Below are 25674 nucleotides of genomic sequence, written 5' to 3'. Positions count from 1 at the left end.
TTTCTTTGCAGATCTTCTAGAAAACAGTTTTATTAAATAAAATAGGTGCGACACAAAAATAAAATTACATTAATTTCGATAATAAAACTCAAGCTAATCCATAATAAAAATATTTCCTATTTATATTTGGACTTTTCCATGTACATAATTTCAAAAATCACCAATTCGCCACATTTCATTTAGATAAGAATCTAATAAAATATCATAGTAACATTTAGCACGGCCGTATTGCCTAGTAATAAACTTGTAAATTTCGTGGCAGGCTTAAATTGTGGAACAACGACCTTTTCATTTCCATTAGGTATTGCTCGCGATTCTGCCTGCGTTGAGGCCGTTCATCGCTTTCTGCATTTACTTCTAACAAACATCCGAACACCCTAACAAACTTTTATAATAATTATAAAATTAACTTAAAATATCACGCAAATTTTTCAAATACCGTAGTTTACTTAGGAGCCATCGATACATAAATTTGCATTTAACTGTCGTATTTAACATGTTACCACACTTATTATCAAGTATCTAAATCCTTTGGTTGATGGTTTTCTTACATAAAAACAATTCTCTTAAAAACACATAATATGTTAAAAGTTCTTTTAGAAACGACTACATTTACTAATATTAATTAATTATTATACGAATTAATAATGCGTATGAATACGTTTAATTCGTGATAGGTTTTTTCTCCCTTTCTAAGATAGAAATAAATGTTTTGCAATTTAGGCATCCGGCGTTTCCAAAGGTGTAAATATTATCCACGGAACCTCGGTCACTTTGAGAACAAAATGAAAATTAAAACCCCCATCACCAAATTCAAAGTTAAAATGAAGAAAGTTGGCTCGTGATAAATTACGACAGAAATTCATTAAAGGAAGGAAACAAAGTATAAATATGGCGATGAATAAATCTCGGATCAAGTATTTTTTTCGATGTAAGCGATGGAGGTGATCTGTCAGTTTTATTTTCCTTATTATAATATATTTTTATTATTAATTTAATGAAATATAGGCTTTAAAGATTTTTAACTAAGCCATGGTACACTCGGTGACAAGATAGCCGATATGCCTCGAGATATTTTGTACTCAACTGTATCATGATCAAAGCAAAAATGTTGAAAAAAAATCACCATGGTCGTTCCAAGGCTAGATGTGTTCACTGCTCAGTGAACTAATAGCTATAACAGGCTGGCGACTGTCGAGAAATAAAACGTTTCGGAAAATATTGCTATTATGCTTAGTCCGCGCTGTTTTGATCCTCGGATACAGTGTAATATGTATCCCGCAAAAGAAATAAAAAAGAAACCAGGTTCCTGGAATGCTTAATCTACTTAAACGTTTGGTGTACGAACCGTTATATCTATTGCAGCAAAAACACAGTAGGTTGGAAATGAAACGAATCATGTTATTTCTGAATGATTGCTTTATTACAAACTAAGCCGGCGCCGTGAGTAGGTGCAGTTTACATGCGCAGCATGTTGTCGGAGCTCATCATCATCACGTCCTTGTACGTCCTGTGCATTAACATGTCGGAGTCCAAGTATGTGAGGTCGTCCTTCTTCATCACCATGTTCGACGTGTCTATGTTCTTGCTCGTGTTGGACATGGTGGAGAGGTCCTTGCGGTACACCATCACGTCGGTGAACTTCATGTTGTTGGTGAAGAAGTAAGTCATATCGATTTGCCTGTCGAAGGGGAAGCCAAGTGGCATGGTGTCGAAACAGACAGTGAAGCGGCAAGCGTGGCGCTCCTTCATGGTGTTCATGTCGATAGTGGGCAACACCATACCGGTGCGTACAGGGCTCACGATCACGTACAGCTGCAGGGGTAGGCCACCCTGGCGACCTAGCGGCAACAACAGTCTGTGAGGGAAGCCATGGCGAGTCTTGTACCACCAACTAGCCACGGTCTTGAAACCAGATCCGCTGTTGTCGAAAGTCTTGTCCCAGATGTTCCTGATCCATGGTCTCTGTTCGATCACGCCGTGCATCTCGAGTGAATTACGGACGATGGTATTCTTGCCAGTCTCCAGCTTGTAGAGGAAGCTATCAATCTCCACCATGTCGAGGCGTTTGTCGTTGAGGTTGATGAGGCGGCCCAGGCAATCGAATTTGGGACCTAAGAAGATGCGGACAACAGCGTCGACGGACTTGTCAGAGACCACGTCGATGTTGACCTTGAAGGGGTGATGGTTGAGGCGGCGCATGCGTGCCACATAGATCATGTCAGAGTGCTTCTTGTGTATCTCGTTCTGGTCCAGGTAAAGCGCGTTTGTGATATCGACATCGTATTCATCCATGAAGGTGACCAGTTTGTCAGTAGTGATGTGCTCCACCTTCACGCCGGGGAAGTCGAGTTCCTCGTGGGTGTATTTGGGCAGCAAGTCCTTGAACATCACAAAGGTGTTGGTGACACGCTTCATGATCATCCAGAAGACAGGGTCGCGCAAGCACGTGGTGTACATGTCCAGAGCAGTAGGCACGTAGGTGTATCTGCATCAATAAAAATGGTTAAAAAAGGCTCAAAGCTTTTGGTAATTCAATTTTGGTAATTATAATCCGGAATGACAAATTCTTATGTCAAACTTACTTGTTCATGTTGTATTGGCTGTAGCTGAGAATCTTCCTGAGCAAATGGGTAAGGTGGATGACCTTAGCATCATCTCCGACCAGCCTGACACCGCCAAGAATGAGGCGAGCGAGCATCTCTGCGTCCTCGGCCTTCTTCAGGTGGATAACGGTACCGTCACGCTGTAAATAAGTACACATTGGTAAAGCTATAAGTTTTAAGGTCGAGACTTAAGAGAGGCATATAAATATTTGTAAAAATAAACACAAGTCAGGGATATAACATTTTGAATAACACTTATAAGATCCAAAATATCAGTTAACTTACACGTTCAATCTTGCCGGTCAAAATTCCGTCGCGAAGCATCCTCTCAACGTCGTCGAGGAGGCGTTTCAGTTTGAGGTTCTCATCGGTAACCACAATCATGTTGTTGTACCGCACGGGCATCTCGTCGCCGGTGTGCAGACGGATCTTGGGCCAGTAGCCGTACTTCAGCGGCTGGTTAAACATGAGCGGCTTGATGTCGCACATGTTACGGCCGAGTCTCTCCAGCCTGTATCTTGCCAACAGCTGCAAGTTGGAATACATGACAATCTCACCACGACGCTCCTTGTTCAGGCCGTACATTTCGTTGGTCATCCAGAACGGATAGTTCATATGAAGGTAGTACATGTAGGTGTTGAGGTCAATGTCCTCTGTGAAGTACGTCATTTGCTCCTCTTGAGTAAGCGCGTGACGGACTCCCTTACGCCAGTCGATCACCACCAAGTTCTTGTCAGTAACCTTGATGCCGTAGTAGTTGGCAACGACTGGATCGGTCACCGCCTTAGTCATCTTCATTATGAACGCCTTGTTGATGACATGACTGTCAACGAAGAAGTAGGGGTAGATCTCGTAGGGCGCGGGCAGGGTAATGCCGATGCAGTCGGTGCGGTGGAACACGGCAGCGGTAAGAGCATACACGAACATGCCACCGTTGATGCGCTCGCGCAGCCAACACGCGGTCTTCATGAAATAGTCGAAGTCCTTGGCGAAGTACAGCACACGGAACACCTTAACGGCCTGGTCCAGATGCAGGGTGTTGGTGTGCACAAAGATCTCACCGCGCGGCAGCATACCCATCTTGAACATGTTGATGAACTCCTTGACCACGTCCGTTTTCTGTTGCAAAAATAATTATTTGTTAGTAATGTCCTTTGTCCGATTTCTAAAGCAAATTGCACCTAATATTTATTGTTGATGCAAATAAACATTTATTTTATTATTTTGTGACATACTGAATCCAATGATATATAATAGATTATATTCTAATATAATGTCACTCAACGTAAGACTTTGCACCTGATATCATGATATCATCTATCAGTCATCAGCGCCAACAGTAATATACTACATTAGTATGTGGAGTTCTTACCAGGTACTTGTCGGTGTTTTCCTCGAGTACGTACTCTCGGGCCACCTCCCTGATGTCCTCGTATATGGTCGGTTGCAGGATGTGGTTCAGCAGCTTTAGGATGCATAGCTCACGCACTTTCACGTCCACGTTAACTGAACAATAAAAATATTATACTTGAAGTTATTTAATGACGAATACCTGTAAATGGACGGATCTGAATGCTGTGGATTTATTTCAAACGGCTTATGCGGGGCGCAATACTATCATGAGCCAAATTTATTCGAATGTGCTTTTGATACTTGTATTCCATAAGAGTGCGATACCGTACCATAAAGTTCTTTGTAGCTTCAAAATTTATACTATACACTTGCTTATTATAACCGTTACAGCTGCTCGTCATATCATTCAATGCATATGTATATCAAACATTTTATGTTAATAAAGTAGTGAGTACTAAACTCAGTGTAGTAGAAATAAGAACATGTATTATTTCTGACTGTAATGTTATGGATCATATACATGTACTTCTTATTCTATTTCCCAGAAGACTAGAATAAGGTATAGAGATTGCAACTATGAAAATTTTATACTACGAAGTCTGAAACTTTACGTTCATTGAAACTGCAATATCATAGAGACGCCTTTTGTTATGAAAGCGTTCTAGGAAACCATTTCATAATTATTTCTGGATAGAAATATTTTACATATAATAATATAGCAAGAACATTGTTTCATTTACGAGTAAAACAAGATACTGTTAGACGTTTTACTGAATAAAGAAACATAATAGTTACACGCAATTATGATCCCATTTTAGACGCGAGATTTATGTCATAGGGGTCTGTTTAAGAACTTATAGTATAATACGGGAAGCAGAAATAATTTCTGGACGATCACATTTGTCCAACGAAGACCAGACCCGCTTCAGTGAGGCTGAAACCCATAATTAGACAACAACTATTAAACTGAGTACTCACCTAAGGTCTCCTTGCCGATGACAACGTTAAAATTATCGCCGACGTTGATGTAGGAAGCCGCCGCAACGGCCAAAATGGCCGCGAACACTATTGCCCTCATGCTGCCCTGTTACCTGGTGCTTGGCAGTCCACAGAGAACTGTGACTACCACTCATCTCCCGCCCCTTTTATACCAATACTCGTTTATTTTTCTCTCGCCATATCTGACCAGTTATCAATTGTTATTCGCGCGATAACCCCCGGCTCCAGTGATACAATGCCCTTATAGGTGATATGGAGAAAGAAAGCGCAATCGGGGGAGGTGTTTAGTATTTCTCATATAAGAATCATGTTAGGAATGTGTCTTGTACTGCATAATAGGCATTTTAATGTCCATGTTTATTTTATTAGTGGTAATTAATAATCCTCCATAAAAGTCCACATTCGCAAAAGGTATATACAGTGTTGCCTTTTAAGAAGAGTGAGGTTTAGGGGAATTTTAAAGGCCTCTGGCAATCTCACCGGATAGCGACCACCACCACATATCATAAGAACAAAATTCACCATTGTACACAAGGTGTTAAAACCCGTCATAGTACCCCACGTAAGTGTTACGCGTTCCGGGATTATCCTGTGTATATCTGGTTCCAACAGGCCGACATAATTGTGTCAACTATCGAGGGGCAAGCTCTAGTCAGTCGATATTCTGCTGGACCCCACGCCACTTACCATCTGGTGCAGTGGGGTCATTTTACCGTGGAAGTAAAAAAAAACCCACGATGTGACGCGACGCAAGACCAAAGCTCTCTCATGGCGTATTTCTGTGTGAGTAATACTTATCCCAGTCGAACCCCATGCTTTATATAACTATAAACAAGCTCTCGTAATTGTTACAACATTCATATCTATTAACTTAAATGTCCACTTCGTTTGTATTACCATCCTGATCCCACTTCTTACAAATGTAGAGCAGAGTTTTCTTTGCTATAAATCCGAGAACCGCTAACAGTTTTTCTCGCCGACAGCTAATAAGTCAGACTAAACGTAGAAAAACTGACAGTAATAGTCTCTGTAGAATTATCTAGAATCTAGATCTCGTTTTGTACCGGATTTCAGTGTAAAAACATATTTAATTCGCGGATGATGAAGCGGTGCTCGTAACGGATGCTCCCTCTACAAAGGAAATAGTGTTCCGGGAATATGAAGTTAATTTATATTCACAACTAACAGCTATTTATTTGAATCTCCCGCATACCTGGAATAATAAATGACTTTATAGATGTCAACGAAGTTATTTAGTTTTGTGTTGGTTAACTTAATGTTGTTATTATAATAACTATATTATGGGATAACATTTTCATTAAAAACTGTAAACCTGCATATATGTGTTACATACATGAAGTGGATGTCATTGTGGTTACTGTCGGTCCTACAAACCGGCAAACCAAAACAATTTGTAGCTATTACAAACACTTGTATATTCATTTTCAGGATGCTATTCGATTGTGTGATGTACAACCATGACGTTAATTATTATTTTGACTAACCATCGTTTTGTCTTTGGCTACCGAACGTTAAATAATAATTCGAGTATCAAAGAGAAAAACACTAAATCAATCTACCGCTGATAGTTTCGTAATAACTTCCAACTAAACAGTTTCAACGTGCTTTGTACCTGCACTTCCTTTCATCAAAACTAATTCAATGTCAACAAAAAGCATTTTAATGAAATCGAGCAAACAGTACAAGTGTAAAGTTAGTCCGTCTGTGAGTTCCGTCCGACGGGAAACTGTTTGAGCGCTCGGAAACTCATTACACGCTGGTTTTTACTAAATGTTCCGTTTGAACGGAAATGATTACTACTTCTGTATGATAGAAATAGTTCGGATCCTTCGAGATCTTTCTATGGGTATTAGTGCTTAGTAATTATCACCGTACACAAAGTGTTAAAACCCGCTATAATGGCTCACGTAAGTTTGTTGCGTTCCGAGACCAGCCTGTGTATATCCGGTTCCAACAGGCCGGCATAAAATCATCTGTTGTCAGTCGACATTCACTTTGCTTACCATCAGTTGCAGTGAGGTCACTTTGCCGTGCACTTATAAAAAAAATAATATGTATATTGTATATATATATATATATATATATATATTATTTATTTCAATATGCAACTATTTTTTTTACACGTTACTTCATCATCATTCCACTCTATAATGAGACTGCGATCAAAGTTATCAGGTATTTGTGGAACTTTCACCGCAACAAAACTTAGATCTACATAAACATTTGTCTCGATGAAGTTACTAAAGGAAAAGAAATCTCCGAAACTACTAATCCAATTTAAATACATTCACTATGAGAAACTTTTTTTTTTTTTTTTTTTTTGTTGTCGCGGAGAAAGTGCCTTATGACTACCGCCCAGCCTTCATGGGGGGCGACTGAGCGGTTATGTTGGGGTCACCGTGCCTTACGACCCGGCGTTGCGCCGCCCGGATTTGATGTCAGCCTTCGGGCGACCGCCGGGCCGAGTCCCTAACCTATGTACAACGCACGGCATACCAACTAAAACTCCGCGGTGGCCCTCTTCGGCGCATTTGGGACGGCTGCAGGCTTCCTCTGACGCTTGTCTAAGACTACAACTGCAGCCGCCCCTGCGCGATGCCGCCTAGTGCGGCCCGTCTCCTATTATGGGGGGGCTCAGAAGCCCCCGCGCACCGAAGGACGCCCTCGGCGTCTACGGCAGCATGAGGCCAACTGCACACTGCCGTCCATCCCGGGGTCAACCGAAAATTGTGCAAGAGCGCACAAAAATGCACTAGGGCGGACAGCCCCTGCTGCCCGCCGACGACCCCCATCGTGGCCCCTATTAGTCGCCTTTTACGACAGGCAGGGGATACCGTGGTGGAATTCTCCAAACGCCCCCAATCCACAGGGCGGGAGACGCCGGTCAGTCGTCCACCCGGCGCCTCCTACGTCTCCTCTGGCGGCGAGAGGGATCCTCCCTCTCCCGATCCCTCTCGGCACCCTCCTTCTGCGAGATGACCACCTCGCAGAAGTGGGCCACCACACGCCATGACCTCTCGCTGCCGACCATGGAAGCGACCACGGCCGGCAGCGAGAGATCTCCTCCGACGACTGATCTGAGAGCGCTGCGCTCTTCGTCCCAGGCTGGACACAACGCCAAAGTGTGTTGAGCCGTATCCAGCGGGCAGTTGTCACAATGGTGACACACGGCCGACACCTCCGTACCAACGATCCGGCACAGATACTCACCGAAGCAGCCATGCCCGGTGAGTACCTGTGTCAACCGAAAAGAATTGCCGCACCGTGGCGCCTGTCCAGCCACTCGGCAAAGACAGGCCGCACTGCCACGACGGTCCGGAGCCCCGCTGACGGGGCCTCCAGCCTGAGACGCCCCCAGGGCGTCAGCCCAAACAGGGCTGCCGTACAGTGCCATGGACCGCACGACCCCGTGGTACAACCTTCGGCAAGGGATACCAGGACCTTCCAAGTTGGGCAGCAGGCTTGAAAGAGCGCCCGCTGCCCGGGACAATTTTGTCCGAAACACCGTGAAATGGGTGCGAAACTCCCATCGGCTATCTAAAACCAAACCCAAGTACTTCATACTCTTGCCGATGGGAATCCGCACCCCCCCCCACAACGATGTGGGCACCGGCCGGTGGCCCTCTCCGAGGCCCATGAAAGCAAATGGCCTCGGTTTTCTCGAGGGCCACCTTCAGCCCCAAGCGCCGAATACGATCGACTACATGGCCGGTGCCCACCGCCGCCAGGATTGCGGCATCCTGGAAGGTCCCTGATGCCGCCGTGACCAGCGTGTCGTCAGCGTAGCAGGTCACGTCGACACCCCGGTGGTTGGTACCACGGAGCACCCAGTCGTACCCGATGTTCCACAGGAGAGGGCCCAAAACCGAGCCCTGTGGAACACCGCACGACATCGCTCTTCGAGTGCCACCCGTCGACGCCCGGATACACCACGTCCCTGTCAGACAGATACGCGTGCACCAGACGCCGAAGATAGGGCGGCACCACGTGATACCGCAGTGCTTCGTGGATGCAGGGCCAGGGCAGCGAGTTAAATGCGTTGGAAATATCCAACGATATCGCTATAACTACGCTGCCTCTGGCCACTGCTTCCTCCGCCTGTGACTTCACCCGCAGAATCGCGTGGACGGTAGAACGTCCCTCCTGAAACCGAATTGGTTGTCGGCCAGATCTGGACCGACCCTCTCGAGATGCTCGACGAGGCGAGCATGGACGATGCGCTCGAAGAGTTTGGCGACCTCGTCGAGCAACACGATGGGCCGGTAGGCCGACGGCGACTCTGCGGGCCGTCCCTCCTTCTTCAGCAGGACGAGCTTCCCGGTTTTCCAACGCGCCGGGAAGACGCCCTGCTCCAAACAGGCGGAGAATAATCTGCGGAGCCTCGGACCCAGGTGCTCGAGGGCTAGCACCCACGCTCTACCGGGGATGCCGTCGAGCCCTGGGGCCGTGTTTTGCTCCGCAGTCGAAGCACCGCCGCCCGCAATTCCGCGGGCGACACCTCCGGGATATCCCTTGCCGAACTCATTACCGACGATGACGCCACTTCCGGTGACGCCATCGGTGGAGGAGTGGTCTCCACGGTGGCCGGGAACAAGGCCGCGACTACACTGGCCAGAAGGTCTGGCCGGAGACTCTCCGACAGTGGGGCGCCGCTGGGCGAAGCTTGTTCATCACCAAGCGATAAGGGCGCCCCCACGGGTCCCCGTCGAGAGTCCCCAGGAACTCCTTTCGAGCCGCGACCTTGGCCCTATGAACGGCCACCCGCAGCGCTCTCTTCGCCTCTTTATAGAGGCCATAGAGCCGCCGCTCCTGGTCCTCGTGGTCCTGCCTTCTTCGCCTGCGGCGACGATGCCTGGCGTACCGGCGGCGCGCAGCAACACAAAACGCACGCAACTGCGCTAACTCCGCCGACCACCAGTACACCTGCCGCCGCGGCGGACGACGGAGGGCCCGGGGCATGGCGGCGTCGCAAACGTCCGACATTGCCACCCCGAACCACTCCGCCTCCTGCTCGACCCGCACCGGAGATTCCGGTGCGGGGAGCCACGACACGACCAGAGCGGCCAGACCTAAGGCCTCCCTATCGAGGCGACGTAAAACCCACCGCAGGCCGCCCTGAACAGGGGCACTCGACACACCGCCGGGCTGGACACTCGCTGACGCGGAGACGTCGAACCTGATGTAACGATGGTCCGACAACGTCTCCACGCCCGCAAGGACTCTCCAGCCCCGAACACGACGCGCAACGGCGGGACTCCCAAACGACAGATCGACAATAGACCCGCCGTTGTGTCGCACGCACGTGTCCACCGACCCCTGTTCAGGACGACCAGGCCAATAGAGATCGCCCAGTCCTCCAGGACCTCGCCTCGAACGTCAGTCGCCGGCGAACCCCAAACCACAGATTTGGCGTTGAAGTCACCGGCGACGATCGTGGGGCGAGGTTGACCCTGTTCCACCAGGGACCCCAGCTGAATGAGAAACGTCTCGAATTCAGCTAGGGGTCTGTTGGGGGAAAAATACACTCCGACAATCCAAATGTCCCCCAACAGAACCGCCACACATCCCTGGCCCTTCGCTACTTTTTCGAAGGGCGGGAGCCGGCGGCTCCCTGGTGATGATAGCTACCGAACCGCCAATGTCCCCTGCCCAGTTATCACGGGGAGGGACAAAATACGGCTCGGCAACCACGGCCACTTGCACCGACCACTGCGCCATGCTTTGGGACAACAGGTCCTGAGCGCGGGCGCAGTGGTTGATGTTCGCCTGGAGGAACTTTAAGTCCATTATTGGACGACCTCTACTACTTCCATCGCGACCTGCGGTGGGTCTGCCGTCTGTGGCTGGGACACGGCCACAGCGGTAACAGCACTACGTTTCGGGGCGCGACGCTGATTGCGGCGAGAGGGGGCGGGACACGCCTTCCCCTAGCCGGTGCCCGGCGGGCTTCCCGGAAGCCGCGCAGACTGCGCAGTTCGGCGCGGCATCACACTCGCGGGCCTTGTGGCCCGCCTGACCGCAGCGATAACAAAGCTCGCTGCGGTCTACTGCACAGTCGCAACGCTCCCGCACATGCCCGGACTCCAGGCACCGGAAGCACCGCATGGGCCGCGACTCGAGCACGGTTACCCGAGCCGCGGTCCAGCCGATTAAAATTCGGCTCGCGCCCCGCACTTTTGTGCAGCCTTCATGGGCATGCGCACCCATGCGCTGCCCACCCCGAAGCGGTCGGGACGGACCTGTCCCACCTTTACCGCCTCGAGGCTGCACTCACCGGCCTTCGAGAGGGCCGCTGCGACTGACTCAGAAGTAGCTGTATAATCCAGCTCTGTCAGTCGCAGTTCCACTGTCTTAGTGGGCCGGGAGATCCGAACGTCCTCCGACCCACTGAAGCACTCCTTCAGCCTCGCGGCGAAGGAGTCGGCCCTCTCTCAGAGTTGGCCCCGGGCACCTCATACATAGGGGCACCCGTGGCCGTAAACTTTGGCCTCAGTCGGCCAATATCAAGGCCGGTGAGGTCTACCTTGCCCTGCGCCTCCGTCAGGACCTGTTTGTATGTGAGCCCCTTGGACACTGCCGCCGGCGTCAAAGAAATAATGACGGCCGCAGAGCGTGGCGGGCGAATCTTCGGCTCAGCCCGGCGCGGCGGTTGCTGCGGACTCGCAGCCGGCGCCGCACCGGACCTGGGCTTCTTTCGCTTGCCCACCACGACCGTCCACTCGCGGTCCATCGATGCCGGCGCCGGCGGCAGCGGACGGGGCTCACGTGGGGCCTGCTGCGGGGGAACGGGCTTCTTCGCCCCCGGTCCTTCTCTCCCTGGGCTTTTTTCTCGGCCGCCCCGGCGGCTCTCCGCGGTACAGGTCCAGCAGGGACGGCCTGGGGCGCAGCACCTGATGGACCAGGGGCCTCAACGCGGGGAGGAGCGCTGGAAGGTCCAGCCACTGGGGTCGGGGTCAGAGGGGCGGGAGCGGGTTTGGCCGCCCTCTTCCCCTTCCCCACGCCCTTGCCCTTACCCGAGGGAGGGTGGGAGCTCCCCACTACGTAGCCCCCCTGGACGGGAAGCTCCACAGGGGCACTGCGCACTTCGTGCGCCAGTGGTATCTCCGAGCCGGCCCCATAAGCGCCGACTCTACCCTCGCCTGCACCATGGCCTCCATCCGCTCCAGGACGTCCTCCATCGGAGCAGACTTGGAGGCCGTCTCCAGGTCCTCTAGGCGCCGGCGGAGCGAGGCATTCTCCTCCTGGAGTGTCTTTAAAGACGCCTCCAGGCGGGCGCTCTGCTCCCTCCACTTTTTCGCCTCGTGCTCGAGGCGAATTATTTTTGAGGACTCCGGCTGGTCCACGTATTTAATGATGAGGTCGGTAACCTCATTTAGGGCCTTTTGGGAGGTCCCCTTGAGGTTTCCCGACTTCTTCACAATGCGCCGCACCACGTCTCCGCAGCGCAGCAGGTCCTCCTTGGAGATCACGCGGTCCTCATCGACCTGCATGATCTCGACCTCGCCGGCAACCGGAGACCTCCGAAACTGGAGCAACGTCGCCAGTTCCTCCTCCAACTGCCTCTTGCCCAGCTGACGCTTCTGCGCGTCCAGCTCCTTGCGGGTCTTTTGAGGCCCGTAACAGTCGTAGGCGGACGTCCTCGCCCCCGACTGTCCGTCGTCACTGTTTTAGGGAGAGGCTCGTCCGTCTCACTCGTCAAGCGAGAGGATTCCCTCCGAGGCCTTCCCTCTCGGGCCGACGAGACACTCTCGCTCGACTCCGAGTCTCCTACATAAAAGCGGCCCACTAAGGCCTCGACGGGCTTCCCGCCCTCCCCACCTGTCACCACCTCCGCCTCTCCAGCCGGAACTGGAGTAGGCAGCCTCTCCAGCACAACCACTGGCGTCTTATTTAAAATTGGGTTTTTTCAATGTTATTCATTTTGGTTCCCACGAGTATGGGGAAATAAAAGTCCACCCAGGCAGTGCCCCTGTACCTGGGTAAGCCTAGCGTAACCCGCCAAGAGGGTCGGCCTGTACTCTGGCGGGGTCGCACTCGAGACCGAACTACCCATCGGCCATGCATCCCTCGCGGTGCGCCGCCGCTTGGGATTCGGGGTAATTTTATAGAGGTTTTCTTCCTCGCAGTCCGGGCGGTTAAGCCAAGACCCTCGGTCCGGCAGGAGCGCGAGACATAACCACCGACCTCCATACCGGATTACGATCTGCGACGGCGACAATGGGAGAGGGAGTCCCCCCCACTGCCTGCTCGGGGCGGGATGAGCGCACACCGAGCCCGTCGACACCTCCGGACAGAACCGGGGGCCGCCCAAGATGGGCCAATCTCGTCAACTGCAACACGACGGCCGCCGCAAGAGGCGACGACCGCCAACCACCTCGGTTGTCAGGATATTAGCCAGCGCGCAGATCAGCCTGATCGGTCTGATCGACGCGCCGTTGCCCAGGGTGCACCACGAGGAGGTTTCCTGACCTAGCACCCCTCACTATGAGAAACTACTTTAACCTTAAGTAACTACAAGCTACAGAACATATTGAGTACAGAATATTACGCGGGTAAAACCACGAACATAAGCTAGTGGTATAACATACAGATAGTAACAATGTAACACAATGTTGTTTGTTTACATTACCGAAAACATTTATCAGATAATTGCTTTCTCGCGGGCCGCACGGTTCACACACCAAATGTTGATGGAGGTCAAGTATTTCGGTGCAGTGAGTACTTTTCATCACGCTTAGACATTTGGGAGCAAGTTTAAAATAATTTACTATGTATTTTTCATTTATTTATACTAAGGCTGCGTAATTTATCTACAAAGATTTTGTTAGAAAGGTTTGAAAAATATTCTAATTTTCTTAGCATAAACAGGTATACTCTAAAAGGCATAATCTATATTAAAAAAAAGTATAAATAGTTTTTTGTTTAAACAAACAAATATTTATAATTTATAAAATTCTATTATTTGACTTATAAAAAATATATCAACACCCCATTATAAATCTCAAATGTACAGAATATTTTAATTGTATGTAATGAACACATATAACAATTCAGTGTAATGTGTAGTAATTCAGTAGGGAGGCAAACAGGAGGGTGGACCACCCCACGCCCCGCCGCATTCAATCACACATGACATTCACAACTAGCGCTATTAGATTTCATGTTCAACCAACTCGTGCCAAATAACTCTAAATGAGTTCTAGCAACAAGTCCTTTCTGTAACTACAGTAATAATGTAAATAGAGATGTTAACAGGGTTTGACCGCGTGTAGGTTTTATTATTTATTAACAAAAACATAACTTATTTCCGGCCAGATTCGACTTGGCGAGGTACAAAAAAGAGATTATTCCCACCTAAAAGGCCGGCAATGCATCCCTATGCCCACTAGTTTTGCAGATGTTCATGGACGATGGTGATCACTTACCATGCGGTAAACCGTTTGCTCGTTTGCCCCCTATACCATAAAAAAATATTCTAAACTTGTTTGTTTTGTTGCAGACATTTCGCCATGGGTTCCCGTTCTCCCCCACGGCGCTGGCCTGGGACCCCATACAGAAGCTGCTCGCCATCGGCGACAAGGGCGGCAACCTTAGAATGTATCCTCTTTATAATATATAATTAGAAATAGATTTATTCACACAAAATCACAACATCGAATTTGTTGGTAAGTTTAGTGCTATCTATGATGACCACTAATAAATGGTTGTAGATTGTTGCTATGTCGTATAGGGTAATGGATATAGATTAAATGAAACGGCAGACGAAATGTGGGCGCAAATTATCTAATTAATTACGCGATTACCTAATCAATTAGGTGCGTTACATCCCCTCTTACAACATATGGCTGTGATCTCTTCGTTACGCCATCATATCCTAGATTCGAGTACCAATTTTTTTTCGTAATTTACTGATCTTAAACTCATGTGCAATTGCCCAAGAAATTCGAAACAACTATAAACATGGTCTGTCAAATACAGAAATAAAAATACTTGGAGAAACGCGTTCTAGTCTAATATCTGCCTATATTCTTTATGTTCCTAATGTGATGATATCTATAGCAATATAGGGACAAAAGGAATCTATCTATGGAGTATGTCGATAAGCTGTAAGAACCACAACGATAACTGTAGGTCCCTAAAACCACTCGGTTCACTTATAAAATAATATCTACCCAACGATAAAATATCGGATTTCAAAATTCGAATACCACTGGGTATACCCCGAAATCAGGGCTGTCTTATGAGAAGTTATTCGCTTAAATATAAATTATCGGTGAGGGTTTCAAACAAGGAATCGTTTATTAAATATATTGTAATATCGTTTCCCAGGATATTTTATATTAAATCAACGATACACAATACATAGTTCTGATTTTTCATTGTGATACGAGAATCTTGTGTTGAAAGTATCAAGTACGAAAGATTTTAGTCGGCTGTGTAGCCGAGAGTGTTTACTAAGCTCGTTCCTTACTTATATTTTCATTATGCATATGTTGCGTATATTTTCGATAACCTATTTTTGATTTTTGCATGAGTGTAAAAAATGGTTTTACTACTGTTTTCAATAAATGATCCCGATTTTAATCTTCAATCCGATTCCGAGAATGAACCAATCAAAATAACTCATTTGTCCGCATGTCAAAAAAAACCTTTGTTCTGATTGGTCTATTTTTGAGATAGATCGATAAAAGCAATTGAAAACGTTTATTGAAAATGACGGTTGATGATACTGATCTTGTTTGTGCCTTACATAAATCCCTGGAATCTAAATTGTCGCAGAAATTGAAGATCTCGATTGGGTTGTCTGAGTGAGTATTTATTTATCTTTGATCGCCGATCAAGCCCAAATCCATTCGTAGCCGTATTTCATCGGACTCCGTGATGGCTAGTTTTTGTTCCTTTGTCCTTTTCTGTTATTTTATTACAACTGTAGTTTTGATATTATTGACCATCGGAATCTTGATTTGCAAAATATATAAAATATACCTACTTTAATGACTTTTATATTTCTACAGTATCATCTGAAATCAAATAAATTCTAGCAGTTAGATAGCTACTATACTGTATGGTGATTTCATATGCACGCTGCATACCACGCCGCCGAATAGACGACATTATTCATCCATTCATGGAAATTATTTGGGCGGTCTTGCCTTATTGATCATAAACCCTACGTTCGCATTCTTTTTTAAATCGACTGAATGAAGAGGTTCTCAATACGATGGATCAGTATATCTAAACCTTATTTATAAATCCTTTTTTGAAAATCGAACCCAGCACTACGTTAACAATCCAAATGCCATCCAACCAATGAGATGATAAATAAGATTAAGACAATAAAATGGTTGTTTGCGAAGGTATGCGAGCTGGTGCAATCGTTTACCGGTGGATAACCCGCGACTTCATAAATTTCTTTTATAAACGAGATAAAGCCGCGAGCACAACATATTATTCACAAGTTAATGTTTATTGGATTTATTAACCCTACCGGTTCGTACAAGATCAGATGTTTTATCAGGTTAATTACAAAGTGGTGGAGCCGCGTTGTATACATATTTTTCAACAGCATAAATGGATCGGTGTCTCAGAAAATTTACGTATAGTAAAAGCTTTCTTCCATAGCAGGAGACAAACTAATGAACTAAGGAGACATTTAAACCTCAAATTTAGGGACGTTTATATGTGGAGAAACCAATGATAAAGCACCACAGTTAAAAATTAAATTAATTATCATGAGCTGTTTGATTTAATTTCAATAATAGGCATGGCAAAAATGCCAAAAAGCACGAAAATACCGTCAAATTTGTACAAGGTTCATGTAGTATACAACCCGCATGTTATTTATATACGGTTTAACATGATTTTGCGCTCATCATGCCAAAGACTACACTTGCAAAGTAGGTGATGCAGGCTGTTAGTGAAAGCTTGTAGAGTTTCATAATTACGATGAGTGAGATGGGAAACACCAACCCTATAGTTCCATAATCCTCTATCTATCCTTTACTTACTCATGCACGATATATTCGCTTAGTTCTTCAACGAATTATTTGTCGATGATCTAAAAGAAGCATAAGTGTTGCAACCTTCACCCATTCTGTACATTACGCTTAATATTTTGAATTATTATTAATATCCTTTTATCAACAACCTGTATATAAGACCACGTTCTCACCGATATCTGGGTGCTATTGCTCCTAGTAACAGCTGATTTGTTTGGCCACCACGCGACGTATCAACTACGATTAGCAACATTGTTGCGTATCAATGTTTACGTACGACACGCCCTCGCTCGTTCCGCTGATACTGTTGCTAATTGTTCACCAAATTATTCCATAAGAGCTATAATTGCTTGCCAATTAATTCGAGAATAATTCTTTTATGTATCTATAAGCGAAATAGAAAATAAAATCTGATGTGAAATTTGTAATCTCGGACTGATATAAATATATAATTTTCAAAATTTTTGCCTAATGGATACCTAAATTGCATGAAAAGAAATAACATAATTTATGCTTGTAAAGTAATATTAGGACAATAACCTGTTTATCCTCAAGTTAACGTTTGACTAAATAAAGAATGAGAATATAAATTTAGTATCATAATTTTAAAGTACGGCGTCGGACAACTACAATAAGAATTAGAATTTGCGGGTAAATGGCTGAACATTACACGAACAATAACTTCCGTCTGTTTTATTTTATCACAGACGGAAACGTCTGTTTTATTTTTTCACAGCTCATTGTAATGACATCTTTGCCTTATGTATCATCATTGTTTTTGTTAGACAGCACGAAATCATTTCCATAGACGGTACATTTTAATTGCTTAATACTTAGTTTCCGAGGTCTGCTAGATGATATGCTAAATTGCCTTTCTGGACTTTTCCCCATTTTTTTTTCTAACTTCGTTGAACCGGTTTAAAAAACGACAATTCCTAGAACGTACAAAATCTAGGACTAAGCGTGTATTATCAGTTATGAATCGCAATTAGCGTATTTGCGTATTTCGCATTCGTGCATGGTGAGGTTATATGTTTGATTTCCGACAAATATATATTCTGGGTTTGATGGGTAAAGAATATTTGGTTTAGATGTCGGCAAAATACATACACACAAGTTGTATCGAATTAAAACTTGTACTGGCGAGGCAAATATCGCGATACCGGGGACGAAATAACTTCAACAAATCTTAGTTGCTTTAGTTAAGCCTCTACCTACCCTATACGAGAAGACTAAGACTTAAATATTAAAAAGAGTTTTATTAAAATACAAGATAGTTGAGCCGTTATAATTATAAACACATATTGAAATTAATGTACCAATTCCAATAGCGGAGTGCGCGAGTGGAGTGCAGCGCAAACTCACCACCTGCCACTCCTCGGCGGACTTCACTTACCGCTCACGTAGACTAGGGAATGCTCTTGATGACTTAATGTGTGTGCCGTGAGAGTGCATACTTGCTCGTAGGTTTCTTTGCGAGTGTGTTCAGCTTCGTCTATTTGTAGCATTAATGTACGCTATCTATTGTAGTATTTAAAAGATGAGTCATGACCTGCTCGCTTCAGCATTTACCAGTATAAAATACTAAACCACAATCTTATTCCGGAAACATAGAAAAAATGTAATCAACATCTCTTTTTGTTTGCCGATAAATAGCGAGACAAAGCGGTATATAATTGCACAACCCTTGTCCCATAAATCCAGAATATTGAAAGGCGACCACATACCCCTTCCCTTCTCTTCCAGATAATCCCAACGATATCGGCGAAGGTAGTATTTTATGTTAAATTACATTGCGTCTCCGAAAAATAAGCCGGATTTTGCAAATGGACTCCTAATAGGGTGGGGAGGGCGGAACGCTGCAAATTGCGGTCACTCTTGGATTAGGGAAAATTGTATACTCGTGTGTACACACCGGGACCTTTTTTGTACATTCGGTCTGAAAGTTGTCGGTTCATTGTCTTATTCGTTTTCATTAGTTTCGGGGTAATTTGGCGAGACAATGGCTCGTACATATAGCACTATCATACAGTATTATGTTTAGTAGAAGTAATTACTTTTTGCTAGTGAGTAGCTCTTGTATGCGGGTCTAAGTTGTATCTAACCAGAACGTAGTGACAATTTTAATGTCTGCTTTATGAATCGAATATCCTCACTGATTACACGTAATAAGTAGGTAGCTAACCAAGAGCTGATATAGGTAAAAGTCTCTTTTGGCATGTCTACTGCCACTGCGCCGCAGTCGATCCGCGCGTCGCTTAAATCCCCTTGTATCGGATAATAGCAAAGTGCGTGGTTCGAGTTCGTGCCGGGAATACTATCCTCCGGGCTACTGAGCCGACACGAATGCACTTAGCGGCTTTAACGTGTGCTCTTTCTATACACCACTGATTTTTTTATGGGGCTTTGGCGTCGCGGATAAAATGCCTAAAATATTCTATTTAAGAAGTTGGAAAATCGATACTAGTTTTTGTGGTTTAGTTTTTATAAGTTTATTGAATGAGACAAAGAAATATATAGGTATGAGAAATTATGAAAGAATTTGGCTTACACAATCCCGATGAACAAAAACAGAAGTGTATTACTCAAGTATTTCATAAAGGGATCCCACTTGCTTTCTGATGTTCTGGTGTTCTCGGCGCTTTGTCCGCTGGACCATACAGACTAAACTAATTTTAGTCTTTTAGGAAAAAATATTTTAAAATAACTTTTTGCTGCATGTCAACAACTATGTTTATATAATAATATTATTCTTATCTCCTCAAACTGTCCACTCCCTCTATCGCGAGTACATCACTTATATTATGTCTGTTCAATAAATATATATCCCTCCTTGTCCACATAAGTATTCGTCGGACCATCATCCGGATATCCGAGCTGTGCCAAGGTCCAGCACTGCCTATTAGCCGCTAAAATACGGTGCTGAACGTGTAAAGATAGGTCGAGTCGAGTCACGTCACATTTTAAAAATACCCGCTCGTTACGTTTATTCGACGTGCGGACCTCGCCACGTCATTTACCTACATGGTTTTACGTCACGTAACATCGGTCATAAATTGTCATAAAATCACGTTCTTACTGAGGGGATAATGATATAGCAAAGATACACGTTGTGTTTTAAGATAATTCTATGACTTACTAATAGTAAATTCATTTGTTTATAATTATCATATTAATTTGCCTACCTTGGTGTCTTTTGTAGCAAACAGTGTTGAGTGTCTGTGGTTCGTATGGTTCCTGGTCTAGGTCTTTCAATAAAAATATCACCAATTTGGCTTGACTCAATTATTTATAATTGTTATTATATTGTGACTGCCTCGGTGGCGTAGTTGTATTGCATGCCCGGTACAATAGCGCTCTGAGGTCCTGGGTTCGAATCCCGGGTCGGGCAAAGTGATATTTGGGTTTTTCTGCTCAGTATAAGCCCGGAGTCTGGAATTTGTGCCCGATATGGCGATAGGCTCGCCCCCTATCACATCATGGGACGGAACATACTTGGCGAAAAGTGGGTGCCCTAGTTGCGCCTCTGCATACCCCTTCGGGGATAAATGCGTGATGTTATGTATGTATGTATTATATTCAAAATTTCAAATAATATAGATATTGCATATTATATTATCTTTAATAATTCAATGGCCTTTCATACAATCCCACACAGCTCCAGCAGCAATAGATGCAATATCGGGCGTGCAGTCCCACAGGAGCGTGTCGGAAGCGGTTATTGTGTCGTGTGAATGTGTGGTGGCGTCGCGGTGCCCCCGGGACCACCGTGGAGCGGCGCCAACACCGGCACGCTTTTAACGATATACACTTGTTTGAGAACACCCTGTATTTATTGAGATTTTATATGGGTTTACACAATCGGAATGGCTTGATAGCCACTTGATAAAACTAGGTGAACGGCTCATAAGCCAATCCTTTAAATAGTAACATCTCCAAGAACATTATTTTAAAATACTAAACGATATTCAGTTATCAATAATTATACTGCTAAAATATGATTGAAATCTAAGCACACTTAGTATCTATCTTAGAGGGGAGGTGAGGAAGCAAAAGCAGTAATTGCCAGGGGCCCCATGCTTACATGAGGAGTCTACAGTGTTGAATTAATTGCAGGATCTTTTTTATAGGTCACCTTTTCAACAAACAAAACATGTTACCAAAAAGATGATATCGGGGACCTTTTTGCGCTTCGCCCGGCCCAGAGCCTCGCATGGGTTAAGGCCTTGCTTATATAATAAATTATTTAGTTAAAGCTAAACCTACCCAATGAACTCGTGTATACGAGAGACCTACAATCTATTAAATCAAATTTCTAAATGAATGTGCCAAACATTATTCAGGTAGCTAAAATTTAATACGATATTCAATGTAATGAAATATTTAAGCTATGTTCGGTGAATAAACACGAAATTCAATTCCAATATTCACCGTTAATTTATATTACGTCAACCTTTATTAACTTTGCGGAGGCTTAATTAAATTGTTGTTAGTAGCAATCTATGTTATCGTGGCACCCGATATTTGGAGTATGCTGTATAGCGAGTGGCGACCACAACCATTCTCACAAGCTGCGCACAAAAAATTATAATTACTTATCATTTCAGATTATTGGTTCGTTCATACCTTTGAGAAATAGAACTAGCATTCGGCACCTACCGTACATTAAATACAAAATTACCAACATAATTTCAATACCCGATCGCAACCTCTATACTGGGACGCCGTAAACAAAAGAAGCTCTCTACAGTCCAGTGCAGTGTTTGTGAAACAATAGTTAATGCCGGTACAAAGGGCGATAGGATCGCAGTGCGGCGGCGCGACGGCGCGCTCGTGGAGTCTTCATTACAGAACAATGCTTCGAAAACTCATCGGACCCAGTAACCCTGATTACGTTCACTAACTTGATTGCATTTTAAATTGCATGTCTTTGCGAAACAATAAAAATCATGACGGAAAAATAAAAATATATGTTTCATGATTTTAAATGAAAATGATTATCTTTAAAGTTTATTGCGTTTATACGCAAACTAGTAGTGGAGAAGAGTTACATTTTTTGAAAAATATATTCGGTCCGCAAATCGTTCTAATTATAATTAGATTTTACGTAAATTATGAAAGGGAAGCCGGTAGGAATCTGGTTATATGGATCCTTCGCCAGTGCAAACTAGTAAATCCGATTTCATAGAATACTAAACTTTAAATTGCCAACAGAATAGAACCGCAATTTAGTTACGAGTTACCTCACACACACCCACACTTAACGTAGTTACAATTAACTTATAAGATACGTTGTTTAGTGAAGAAGGGTCCGCAATTAATTTGGCTCGTGTTATTCCTAGTAATTGGGTCTGTGCTTCGCGGACTTGTTTAGGATCTGTAAAAACATTTCGTTAGCTCCTCTACTAACATATGAGTTTATTTTGTCTGAGCCCTGTATGGGGTTCGTGTATTGACTCAATGTCCTAGTTCCTACATTACAGGTATGCCTTTCATTCTAACGAGAGATTTTCATACGAAAATAGTTCCTATACTTAGCACGTCTGTAGACGGTAGCAATTATTTGCATTAAAAAACACTGCACTACGCCCCTCACCTTACACATTAGATACCATCTCATAATATTTACATTAGCTCTAAATAGAATTACATATAAATAAAGTCTCGATAATTTTATGGTTATTTAAAATGTATTCCTCACTGGACCATACAACAACAATGTTCACTGCTATTTGACAGATACAATGAACAAATCTCTAGACATCCAAATGGATTCTCACATTGCATCTACCATCTAATCTGTGTCTTTAAAATGAGCAAATATAATTTAACAAGAAGTTATTTTTATTAGACAGACGAGACGCAACTGTAAAGATCGTTTAAAATCACATTAAGTATATTCAAATTTGTGATCGAACCCAATGTAAGTATAATTAGGTTAGGCGCGGGATCGGTAAATCACAAAGTTTCGACTATTAATTCCATACTGAATTACTCGGGCCCGAAACTTAATACATTCCTGGTGAATTCAATTAGTCTAGTTTCGTTCATAATCATTTTGTAATTAAATACTACAAAGTTTGTACTGTGGGACTTTGTGAAATCTTGGAGGTGATTTGTAATTTATTACTTTGATATGAAAATACTTCGCGTGAACGTTTGTATGTCTCGCTACTTAGACCCAAATCCGGCTCGGAGGACCAAAATATATCGACCTTGGTGTAACTTGTAATTATAATAAAATAATAACTGTGTTGATAAAAAGTTTCATTTACAACTATACTCCAAATAGAAATAGAAATTAATTAATATGTATGACTGCGAAAGGTGCCGCTGTTACACAACTTCTACGGTTATTTGAATTAACTTATTCTCACGTTAATTGAGAAAAAGTCAATTTAACTCTGAAATTTTTTAACAAATCAAGTTTGTAACTTTTTTAATTAACCCACACACAGACGGGTTTGCTCCATTTTAATTATTAATTAACTAGTTTTTTCCTTACTACGAGGTAATTGAAACTCTAGTATAAGTTGTTCCGAGTTGCGACTGTTTCGAGTTGACAACTCAGTTTATAATTTTCGAGTTGCAATTTGCAGTTTTAATTGGATGATTGGTGTATCATAATTTGTAACTTCCATTTTTCTGTGCACGCCACGTATGCTTAATTTACAATTTTATTTAATTTACTTAAGAGCGTTTACGTGCCGCGCGTGAAGTCAACTATAGGTAATTCTTCGCAAAATTTACTCACACAGAGCCGTTGCGTAGCTGTGTGCGTAGAGTTAGCGCGTCGGCTATCTTTATAGTCAGACCAACCAATTTTGATCTTTTCGCTTTAATTATCTAATTGGAATGTAACTTATGATTTATGAATTTATGATAAATGAAGAATTCTATTATTAAATATATAATAATTCATCATGAAATAGTTTATATGTATCATTTTGTAATTATAAAAAAAAAAACATTTTTAACAAATTTTAACGGCAATTTTACAAATTGTTATTTTCACTTTTAAATGCAAATGCTTAAAAATTTAAGCATTTGCATTTAGAAAGTACCCTGTAGTAAAGTGGAGCTCATCATGAAGCCGAAAGATAGGCACCAGAACTCCGTAATCAGACAATAAATCAGGAAAATTACTGTACTACGATGTTTATAATGGACCACATAATTACTCCATAGATCTGCAGTTTTTAATATTTAGCGTATTGAAAGTTTAAATTAAGTCATTAGAAATTACATATTGGAATTTATATTTTGAGTCAGAAGGTGTATGTAATGAGATGTCATTTTTAGGTGTATAACTAAAAATTGAGAAATAAAAGACTTCTTTTTCGGAAGTTTGTTATATTTTTTTTGATAGTTTTTTTTTTAATAGGTATTGCTTCTCAGTGACATCGATCATCAATCGATCGATTGTACATCCATGTATAACAATTTACCAGTTTAATATCCATAGTTGTGCATAATATTTGCGACACACGACGAAGCAAAATAGTTGGTTCTGTACTTTATTTTGACCAACAGCAGTCAGCTTTGACTGTAAGTATGGGAATACCGTCTTTTACATCGCCACAGGCAACATCTTTATCAGTTTCTTCCCTAGCGGCCTCTTGCATCCTGTCCTCTGCAGCTAATTTCAATCATTTAGCTAACTCGTCTTAACATTTCATGTAAACATTTTGCGTTAATATTGGTAAATCTATGGAAGCTAACTGTTCGTTTAAATTTGATCTACCAACTTCAGTCATCATAGCTCCATTCACAGTTCCACGATATACGTCCATACTATCAGTATATCTCTTAGCGCTTAAATAGCTTAAATTCCATATTGCACATATTAAACTTCATTAAAAATGTTGACTGCAAGCAAACATTCTCTTTCAATAGTTGTAAATGTTCGATACTACAATCTGTTGCTCTGTTGTGGTTATTGGGTGTTTTAATTTGATCCAAAAAATATTGAAAATCTATAATTTTGCAGCTTTTAATAACCTTATTTATTTTGAGTGTAATATCAGGCACGATTACCTAAAAATTAAAAAAAATATATAGAATATACTATTATTGTTATCGAAGTTTACGCAAACACTACATACTTAAGTAAAACTGCATATGGATCTAGACGCGTTTAATTTATACAAGTATAATGACGCCGAAAGCTGCACAGGGTTAAACGTCAGGATAAAATTATATGTAAAATTGATGTGAGCGTGTAAACCTAAACTAGCCCAAATAGTTAAGAAGATAGGTATACTAACTACTACTAGTAGTTTTATTCACTAGCTACATAAATTACCAAATCCCTTATTTCTAAGGTTCAAAGAGGAGAAAGATATAGGATTCCGTCTCTCGTCACTTGAATTTTCTTAACAGTGCGCATCCAGTGAACACAAAAACCTTGTTATTTGAAAGTAAGCGTACCTATGCATTATGCAAAAATCAGCCAAGTGCGAGTGGGACTCGCGCACTGGGTATTTGGCGAGTTGTAAACGTTTTGAAAACGGGACAGCAAAGTGATTCTATAAGGCAAAAGAACTCACGAAGCGGTTTTACTCGCGCCCGCCGTGGTTGAGAAACGGCTGTTTTATTTCCAAACTCATGACGACCGGAGATCTGTGCGATTTGTAACCACCGCGGTTCCGATTATGTCCTGCAAACTTGGCGAGCGATTATCGCAAGGCGGGCGG

The 25674-nt window shown here is 43.6% G+C and overlaps 2 protein-coding genes across 2 annotated transcripts in view; one reads left to right on the top strand and one right to left on the bottom strand.

The window, feature by feature from the left end:
- Window positions 1–25674, top strand: part of LOC115450026 (syntaxin-binding protein 5-like) — a 222544-nt gene that overhangs the window by 152413 nt on the left and 44457 nt on the right. Inside the window, 1 exon segment of the mRNA XM_037440536.1 lies at window positions 14479–14576. Within this exon segment, the coding sequence (XP_037296433.1) occupies window positions 14479–14576 (98 nt within the window).
- Window positions 1402–5101, bottom strand: LOC115450025 (basic juvenile hormone-suppressible protein 1). Its single transcript, XM_030177931.2, has 5 exons — window positions 4938–5101; window positions 3979–4112; window positions 2892–3725; window positions 2586–2746; window positions 1402–2488 (listed from the first exon to the last, which is right to left on the bottom strand). Exons 1-5 carry the CDS (start codon window positions 5035–5037, stop codon window positions 1459–1461), a joined length of 2259 nt encoding a protein of 752 aa, XP_030033791.2. The 5' UTR covers window positions 5038–5101; the 3' UTR covers window positions 1402–1458.

This window comes from Manduca sexta, chromosome 19 (assembly GCF_014839805.1).
Source record: "Manduca sexta isolate Smith_Timp_Sample1 chromosome 19, JHU_Msex_v1.0, whole genome shotgun sequence".
Lineage (NCBI taxonomy): Eukaryota > Metazoa > Arthropoda > Insecta > Lepidoptera > Sphingidae > Manduca > Manduca sexta.
The sequence above is the reverse complement of the archived record's forward strand: the minus strand, read 5'-3'. Positions and strand labels throughout refer to the sequence as shown.

Coding starts and splice junctions, on each gene's coding strand:
- LOC115450025 (XM_030177931.2), bottom strand. CDS start 5,037: ATGAGGGCAATAGTGTTCGCGGCCATTTTGGCCGTTGCGGCGGCTTCC. Junction 4,113..4,937: donor CATCGGCAAGGAGACCTTAG/GTGAGTACTCAG, acceptor TTTATTGTTCAG/TTAACGTGGACGTGAAAGTG. Junction 2,489..2,585: donor AGCCAATACAACATGAACAA/GTAAGTTTGACA, acceptor TTATTGATGCAG/ATACACCTACGTGCCTACTG.